This window comes from Eurypyga helias, unplaced genomic scaffold (assembly GCF_000690775.1).
Source record: "Eurypyga helias isolate BGI_N326 unplaced genomic scaffold, ASM69077v1 scaffold4998, whole genome shotgun sequence".
Taxonomy (NCBI): Eukaryota; Metazoa; Chordata; class Aves; order Eurypygiformes; family Eurypygidae; genus Eurypyga; species Eurypyga helias.
This window is the reverse complement of record NW_010268734.1, coordinates 71,638-81,235: the sequence shown is the minus strand read 5'-3', so window position 1 is coordinate 81,235 and position 9,598 is coordinate 71,638. Positions and strand designations below refer to the sequence as shown.

The 9,598-nt window shown below is 42.1% G+C and overlaps 1 protein-coding gene across 1 annotated transcript in view; it reads left to right on the top strand.

Moving 5' to 3' along the window:
• The first annotated feature begins 162 nt into the window (after positions 1-162).
• RAD18 (RAD18 E3 ubiquitin protein ligase) overlaps positions 163-9,598 on the top strand; it is a 53,601-nt gene continuing 44,165 nt past the window's right edge. Inside the window, exons 1-3 of the mRNA XM_010157835.1 lie at positions 163-190; positions 1,918-1,979; positions 3,422-3,492. Coding sequence (XP_010156137.1) covers positions 163-190; positions 1,918-1,979; positions 3,422-3,492 — 161 coding nt within the window. The remainder of the gene's footprint in view (positions 191-1,917; positions 1,980-3,421; positions 3,493-9,598) is intronic.

Below are 9,598 nucleotides of genomic sequence, written 5' to 3'. Positions count from 1 at the left end.
CCCTCGGTCTGGCGAGGACATACAGCGCAAGGCTCTGTGGGTGGAAATGCGCCTTCGCGTAGGACACCCCGCCGCGAGCTCTTGGGTGACCTGGGTTTTCCATTGCAGGCGGTGGATGACTTGCTGCGCTGTGGGATTTGCTTTGATTACTTCAGCATTGCCATGGTCATCCCGCAGTGTTCGCACAACTGTAAGTACGGCCTGAGGAGCGCGGTCACTTCTCACGCTGACCGCCTGTGCGTTGCTTGCTCTGCTGGGACTCATCCCATGCTTGTACTCACAAAGTCAGTACGTGAGACTGAGTTCACAGGGTTCATCACGAAACCATTACTTCCTTGTCATCGTAAATCTGTGCCTCCTGTCCTGTGATTAACGTATTTTATGGACAATCACTTCATATATCGCTATTGGTTTGTTGGTTGCAGTTTAAATTTACTCGAGTTTTAATAAAAATTGCACAGAAACGGCGATTTTAATTAAAATCGCTCAAGACAATGGGCCAAGGTAAATGGGGCATTTGTGGCAAGTCAGTAAAGGGGCAGTGACGTTGTTCCCTATATCCTGTGGCTTTGTGGAATTCAGAATTAACGTATTTCATGTAAGTGCACCTTCCCATACGTTTCAAGGATTACGGGGGTGGCTGTGATGCGTGTCTTGTCCCTGTGACTCCATTTAAGCCTGACGTGCCGTTCAGTTGACAGTTTAAGACAAACGAGTGAGGCCAAAGGTGCTGTGCAGAAATCTTGAGGGAATGGTTTGGTCTTCATACCTCTTTCCCAGGAAACACAGGACTGGAGAATGACCTTGTGAGCCTTACGGGCTGGCAAAATTCTCTTGTGCCTTATCAGTGATAGACAACTGTTGAAAAATATCCTCATGAAACATTGTCTCCTTTAGACTTTCAGAGACAAGTCATCATTTGACCATTGATTGTTTTCTAGTATGTAACACAGAGACTACTGATCCTTTAGTTCCTCTACAAAACGTGTAGCTCTTCTACCCGTGGCTCAGCCAGCAGTGACGTTTTCCTGCGAGGCATTGCAGAGGCGTGCCTTTGGATGGAAGCTGTGGAGCAGCCAGCAACCTTTCCTTGAGCAGTTACGTTTGTGCCCTTCTGACAGCACAAACACGACGCCTGTATTAATGCATTTAACGCCACCTATTCCTACAATTCTTCATTTAAATATCTTTCACAACATCTTGAGGGCGGATCAAAATGCCCTCTGCCATAGAGCTCTGCATTAAGTGTTATGAGCTAAAATTTTCCATGCAGCTCTGTCTGCCTCAGGCTGATATCCGCTGGAACACGGTAGCAAAGTGGTTTACCAAAAGTCAGATTAGGGGAAAGTGCATTGCCTTTTCTCACGTTAAAATAAATGCTTATAATTGTTTTGTTCAGAAACTATAGCACTTCCTGTTCCTTCCATGAAGGAAGACAGTGTAGTTTGGCAATGAAATTTAGTTTAGCTTGGCAAAACTTACCACTATTGAAAACAGCATATTTATGGTGGGGCCCACTGGACATTCTCTGGAGTAGCTGGTGTTACAGCCTGCCTGTGGCACAGCTGAGCTCAGAGGCTGTTAGCTATGAAGAGAGTCTGTCTCCTTTTTTTCAACAGAACACACATTTAATTTTCCTCTGCAAATTGCAGCAAGCCTAAGTTTTCAACAATAAATCAACATCTGCTTTTGACACAGGGACTGAGATTAAATGTTGGAAGATGCATACAATACAGATATTTTTTTTTTTTTCCCTGTAACGGTAATCTTAATTCTATGGAAAAATTGTGTGTTTTCAACCTTGGTGTGTTGTGGAATAGTTTGCGTGTATTGTACAAAAAGAAAATAACCCATTAAGAATGTTGAACTGCATTTGGAAGAATGCCTGTTTAGAAATTACATCTTTCCTTTTTCCAGATTGTTCCCTTTGTATACGCAAGTTTTTGTCCTACAAAACTCAGTGTCCAACATGCTGTGTGGTAAGTGCTTTTCTCTTCCTCAGCTTGTTTTTTTGTTTATTTTTTTTGTCAAATCTCAGGACCTTTTCCCTTCGGACTGTGTAAAGTAATTAATTCTGGTCATACATTACCACCTTCCCGTTTGGTGAGCAGCTCTTTGGGCCAAGTGTGGTGCTTACAGTAGGAATTCTGTTTCAGAGCCGCTCATCTGTCAGCATAGGCGGAGTTAGACGGAGCATCAAACCTGGGTTTGGCGCAGAGCTGTGTATACAGTCTGTCACGAAATGTCTCACGTCGCCTCCTAATTTGTTAAAATCAACAGTCATTTCAGAGATGAGTGCTGAAATTTAAGCATTTAACTTTTCTGTGATTGAGTGGCCTCACTTCATCTTTCAAGCAGTCTGTGGAAGTGTCCACAGACCCCCTAGACCGAAAACTCACTGACTCTACTGGGTAGCCTTTTTTGGGAGGAGATGGCTGTTATATACCAGAGAGAGGAGGTGTTTGCTGTGAGAATTAGGTTAAACGTGAAAAGCGCTAGTGGCAGGTTCGGCCTGCTCTGCAGGTGGGTGATTATTATGGTCTGACTTGAAGGCTGCCTTTGATTAAAGAACACAGAATGCAATTTATTTTAGGCCTTAATCTAACTTTTCATCTTAAGCCAATCGGGCTGTATTGAACTCCTAGAAATGGTAAGCTGCCTGAAAACAATGAATGGCACTTCAGGAATATTGGCAAAATAGGAGTAATTTTCTTCTGTGTTTCTAAAACATGAACCAGACTAGACTTTTCAAGATTGGAAAACGGATCAATTTGTGGTTTTGACAGTTTTTAAACGTTCAAACAAGGGTAGGCTACCTGCTGTGTATTTCTGGGGAGTCCATTTTAGTACTTCCTTCTTAAAATTCACAGGTATTGATATGAGCAAGACTAACAAAAAGAGCAACAGAGACAGACAGCCAGAGAGATAAAAGTCAGAAATTGTTTAAAAAGAATGAATTGAATGGACAAAGCCTTCTCATCATTCATATTTTCATTCCATAATCACTCAAAACATTAACTGCAACAGTTTTCTTTGTTGCTTAAGATTCTTATCACACTCATGGATCCTTGGTTTGGTTTTCAAAATTAGAACCAAGCTACAATAAAGCATTGTTGGAGACTGGGTACACTGGATTTTGTTGCTTTAGCTTTATGCTTAATTTTTATCTATTACCTATAATTTCCCAGATGTACTGCTCTCCAGCAGTTACTTTGGTTTGGGATATTTTTCGGGGAAAAAAATGCTTACACTTTTATGCATCTTCATTTGCATAGCAATTTAGTGGGAGTGGTTGAAGTGTAGATCCAAAAAATGAATTATTGATCACTTGAACGTTTTTTGGGTACTTGTTGTTTTCACTACATTTGAATCTTTTTGTTTGTTTGTTTGATTTTCTCCTTTTCTTTCTTTTTTTTAATAGGCAGTGTCAGAATCTGACCTGAAAAATAACCGGACATTAGATGAACTAGTGAAGAGCTTTAATTCTGCAAGGTATCCTGTGATATTATGAATGCTATCTCTGCTTTTGGCAGCTGGAAGGACAAGTGTGACTTACTTGTGACCAGGCCAGGAGTCCTTGTAGAGGAGCAGTGTGAGGACTGAGCATAAGAATGGTGGTGTCACAGAAATGTTGTCAGAGATGAATGTTTATGCTTTTGGAAAAATCCTACAGTTTTCTGGCTGGGGGTTGCTGTTCGGGCAGGTGATGTGTTTGGGTCGAGTAAGCTTATTTTGGTTTTGCTTCTGGTTAGCTGCTGTGTAAGTTAGTCTCTTACAATGTGTAGGAAGTCAAGCAGATGTGTCAGGATTCTATAGGGAGAATAGTGGTAATAAAGATTCTCTTCTAAGAGCCTTCCTATGTGTGCAGGGGTAATTTGGAACGGAAGTGGTAATGGTCAACTTGCAAGAGAATGATGATCATCTCTTGATGATGTCATTGGATGGGAGAAATGGAGGTACCGAGGGATCACAAATGGGAGTTTTCTTGGATAAGAAAAATAATGGAAAACTGTGCTTTCATCTGGACTTCTTAGCTGCTTTTCTGTTAGTTTTTCATTAATTGTTGATCTTCTCCTCCCTTTGAAAAACAGGAACGACGGAATAAGCATGACTTGGTAAACTCTTACCCCTTAGGTGTGTGAGATTTCTTGTATTCGCTGTCGGTTTCCTCTTGGTTAGCAAGTCACGGAGCTGCTTCTAAGTATTTTGTAGGTGTCCTATGTCTATGGGAGACAATTACACGAGCATTTTTTTTCTCTGACGTGAACTTGGAGCTTGAAGTCAGTGATACTTGGCTTTGTAAGTGACAGGAAACATAGTTCAGTTTGTTGTGTTGTTTCTTCAGAGGGTTTCTGTGTGGTGAAGATCTGATCTCTGTATGACCACTATTAGATTGAACTGATTTTATTTGAAGAACTGAAATTCTACAGTTCCATTATTTTAACTTGAACTCTGTCGTTCATGTTTCCCAGTGATAGATGGATTACTATTTTTTTTGGTAATGTCTAATTTTGTAGGGAACAAGTAGTGCTGACTTGGATCCATTATGATATTGAATCTTAAACAGTAATTTTTTTGGACTGCTTTAATGGATCAGTATAAATCTTACCAGAGTAGTTTAATAATCTTTCCTTTTGTGACTTGGAGTTCGATCAGTTTTTCAGCATAAAGTTAGCATCAATAAAACAAAAACTGGAGTGTCCTGTTCTGCGCCGGGTGAGGTGGGAGAGGGACGGTTCAAGCTCCTTTATGGATCTTGGTAAGAAACGCCCAACAAAATGGCTTGTGAACATCACTGCTTTAATAAGGTGGAGTAATAAGAGGACTATAGACAGGGAGTAAATCTTGTGTCGCTTCAGATTCTGGTCGCCCTGCATCTGTGCTTCTGTCAGCCTGGGATTGCATTTGCTCGGCAGGTGGTCCTGAGTTTGAGGGGAACACCACTTGCCTGGAGAGTGCTACGTGATACGAATATCATTAAAGCACAAAAGCACTGTTGGTTTCTGCCCAAGCAGTGTTGGTACAGGACAAATATTCTGCGTCTCCCCTCCTTTCCCATCTTCTTTGTTTTCCTTTTGGCCCTCCAAAAACCAAATCCAATGTCCAGGGATTGGTTTTTTGAAATGCTCTAAGCTCTTCAATCCCATCTTGACCTGACTTTGAGCCTCGGGTAGTTCAGTGTTTGTGAAAATTAGGCCTTAAATCTGTTTCACAAAATTCAAACCCATTTCTTATTTGGAAAGAAAATGTTAATGTTGGTAGTACTTAGCCAAATAAAAGCTGCGCTCCAAGGTCGGTGTGTGCACGGAATGGAAATCATTCTAAATAGACCTGGGTGCTGAGTCCATTTATACCTCTGCTCAGCGCTTAGCTCGCATGCAGGTGTTTGCAGAATTAGAGCCTCCATGATCATTTGTGCTCCGAGTGTTGTCTTGGGAGTCCTGCTTCCTCCCTGTGTGTTCTGTGACAGGGTAGAGGGGCAGTTTTGAACTGGCTTTAGTAGGTCTGAGCTCGCACTGCCCTGCCCTTGTGTTCAGGTGCGCACAAGGATGCTGAGCAGGGAAGGAGCTACAGGAGTGTATTGCTCCGATTGGTTATGCCGTAAGCTCCTGTCAGGGTGAGCGCAACCTTTGCTCAGCTTTCTCTGTGCTGCTTGGGCTGTGCTTTGCAGGCAGAATTTATCACTCTGGCCAGTTCAGGAGGGCAAGTCGGGGAGTGCTGCGTGTGCCATCTTTCCTTTGTGAACAATCAGTTGCAGTGAGGCCAGTGGCTTCAAAAAATGTTAAGTGTAAGGTTTTGGGGTTGTTTTGAAACTAATTTCATTGTCCTCTAATAATCATTTTGATGAAAATTGTCAGTTTCTGCATCACTTACAATTCTAATTTCTATTGTTAAATTTTCTACTTGCATCAGTAAAACACTAGTCCTTGCTGAAAACGATCTGTGCTTTTTTCATACAAAGGGAAGAAAAATATGCCTTTAACTTCAAGTTTATTCTTTGTTTCCTAATCAGTGTTACTTGACAGCTAGTGAGTCAGAGGAAGAAACACATCCACTCTGAGCACTTGAGGGAGCAGGTACTGCCATTTAATACACTGATTAAACTTCCAAGAGGGTTGCAGAAGGAATTTCAAGGAGAGAAATTGTCCTTTAGTACAGTTAGGACTATCCTGGATGAGCTGTTCCTAGGAAGATTCACAGCCCCATTTCTTCCCTGGAATTTATGTAGAAGCACTAGATTCCCACCTGCTTGCTCCATTTCATTGCTGCTTTGGCAGGGGAGAAGTAAAAGGACCATAAAATGGGAACCAGGATCTCGGTGAAGGAGGACACTGACATTTTTTTTGCATGTCTTTTTTGCAGATCTGAAGAAGAAACAGTATAAATATCTTGAAATTATTTATTAAAACATGCCTGGCAGGAGTATGCTGTATACAGCCTATTAAAATGACCATCCAATTTTAATTAAACTAAAGGAAGCTTAACTCCCTGTCCCAAGCCCAGCCAGCGATTGAAGAGAATGGGTCTCAGAGGAGGATTTGGGTAGTGGTTATAACAGTGCACATTAGGACTCATCTTGTTGATTCATCTTTCAGCTTTTAAAAGGTGCTGCTTGTGCTCTTAAACTGAGGTTTGTCAGCTGTGACGCATTTAGTGCTGTTGTGCCAGGAAGGTAACATTTTATCTGCTAAAACCTTTCGGAGCTGATAGTCTGTGTTAAATTCTGTACACCAAATTATAGATAACGTTGAAAACGGCATGCAAAACACAGAGCTTTTTGAAAATGGTGTTGTGCTGAGGTTTACCAGTAGGATTGGTTTCTAGGTGAGCTGGCTGGTCTGGTGATGGTAGGTGGTGGGCGTCTCCGTGAACTGTATGCTCTCTCTTGACTGCTGTCTCATGAGTAACAGATGAATATTCCAGGAGTTGTGCTTGTCCAAATCACTCCAGAATTCCTACAAATAATGACAAATTCGACTAATTTGCTTTGGCGCTGGGGGAGGGGAGTGGCAGTTGATAACGCTCCCTGTCGGATAGATAGCCCAGGGCTGTGTGGGGAGTGCCTGCAGTTTTCTCGTCTCTTCCATCTCCGGGGCACCTGGGTTTCGGGTGCTGGTTGGCAGGGTGCCAGTTTGGCAGGGCCAGTAGATGTCATCACACAGCCAGCAACGCTGCTCAGCAGTCCCAAAATACTGTGTTCTGGGAAAATCCAGGCTGGGACTTTTCTCTCCTCTTTTGAATGTAGTACTAGCACTTTGTGTATTTTCCCACCGAAAAAAGAAAAAAAGGACACATGGAGATTTCATGTGTGTTTTGGCAACCAAGTTTTTGTATCTTCATCCTAGTGTTCTTTCCATTGATTCTGTGCCAAAATCAGAAAGTGCCTTTGGAAAGTCTATTCCTAAGTCTTGATCCTTTAATACGAGGAAAAACTCCATGTAATTATTTGTAGACCAATGGTGTAATTCAAGTAACCTTTATTACCAACTTACTATTAGGATAGGTTTTGATTTTTGTTTTGTTTTTCCAGTTTCCCTCTGTTTTATATCAGACCCTGTTTTATTGAGACAACTGTTGTTACAGAATCCAAAATTTTGGTTCAGAAGATTTCTCTATACCAGCTGCCTTCATGCAAGTATTAACAAGTTGCATTTGAAGTGAGATGCTCTTGTATTTGGGAAGTCTCTTGTCAGCTCTGGAGCAAGTCTCCCGAGGTCGATAGGCTATCCTTTCATACAGGGCTTGTTGCAAGAATGCTGAGCTTCACACTGCTGAACAGACACACAGCTGAGCCTTTTGCTGTGTCTGCCCTTGCTTCTGCTGGCCACCAGCTGCCTTCCTCCACGGGAAATTGCTCAAGTCCCCTTGCTTGGGTTTGCAGTCCATCTCGGCTCCAGGCCCACCTGCACAGTTGCGTTTTGGCCTGGTAGCCTTCCTGAGGGACAGATCCAACTACTGAAGTCTCTGCTTCAGAGAATTGGGGGTACTATAAGCTGTACTACTGTGATACTTCCTGAGAATGAAATGCTGTGAAGAAGATGTATGAATCACTCTAAGTCCGGTGAAAACAGAAACTGATGGTGAAGTTTGAGTTCTAGGAGTGCTGTCAGTTAGTGTGGACATATAGGGAAATGTATTTTAGGTAGTGAATATGTATTGTGTAAAAATAAACAGACATAATTCACAGTTACAAATAGTAGAATTTGTTACTTTGACAAGAAGCAGAGCTCTCAAAAGCAATAGTAAATACACTGAAAAGATGAGGGACATCACTTATGTTCTCTAGATGAAGACAGTGAACCTAGGCAACTGGCTAATTGTTCAGATATTTTTGTCTTTTGGGGCTGTATCGTTCTTTATTATATGGGAAGATTGAACTGTGATAGGATTCCAAATGATTGCATTTATGGATTTGCTTTGTTTTCTGAGCCATGCAGAATTTAGCTTGCTGTAGCATAGGATGCCAGACTTTTGTGTAAAAACGGCTGCTTAACAGCCAAAAGAATCATATGAGGAGACTGTGTTGACTTTGATTAGCTACTTTAATGGTAGGCTGCCTGTATGAAAACCTGGGGGAGGCTGAAGAAAGAGACTTTTTTCTTACATAACCAAAAGATAAATTCCTTATTCAAAAAGGGGGAAAAAGAAAATTAAAAAGTGTATCTTTGAACATGCAGCTGCATCCTTTTGAGGGTGAAATCTTGCCCAAGTGTATTAGTAATAAAAGGCAGCTAATTTGTTTGCTTTTGAACCTGTCTGTGCAATATAACCATCTGTGGCGTGACAAGTCTTCTGAGCCCATAGTTTACCTCTAAGTTGAAGAATACTGTGCCTTTATCAGCAGTAAAATGGGATACTTTGTCTGCCAGTTATTGCTGCTAATGGCCGTGTGGAGCAGTGATACACCGTCAGACCTTCCTGATGAAATATACCCCGTGTAAACAGCAAAGGTGAAGCAGGAGCAGGACAGGGCTGCGCCAAGGCACGCTGTTTATGTTCCCATTAACTGGCTCCCAGAGTTCCCCGTGAAGCTGACCCTAGGCCAGCAGTAGCTAGACCACTCTGTGTCCATGTCAGCCGAGGAATTAACCTCCTTAAAAACTTCCAGTCCATATCTAGGCATAAGCAGACAGAAAAACATAGTTTTGCTGCCACACTTAATTGCACTTGTTTGTGCAGCAGGAAGTCAGTGTGTCTTGGGGACAGATGTGAATTGCCACTGGCAGATGTGGTCATTATATCCAGTAATCCAGGAAATTTAAGCTCCAAATCAGGCTTGTGAATCTGACTTGAATATACCCAGTGCAGAGCGTTCCGTGTGCTGAGCTGGTTGTGCTGGTTGCTCACCAGGAACCTAGTTTAAACTAGTATAATTGTGGGGTCACCCAGTGACTTGCGTATCTTTTAAAACCGAGTTGATATATACATCAGCTTTTCATTAGCTGTCCTTCTCAGACGTGAAAAATCTTTATAGGACTGAGAAGTTTTCCAAGTAGTTACCCAATGCTGACCTCTTTTCAGCACAGCATGGACCGGGGATGTGGAGGCACAGGGGCATGTGAGGTGTGCTGTGCATTTTGGTGTCAGAGCTCTTCGA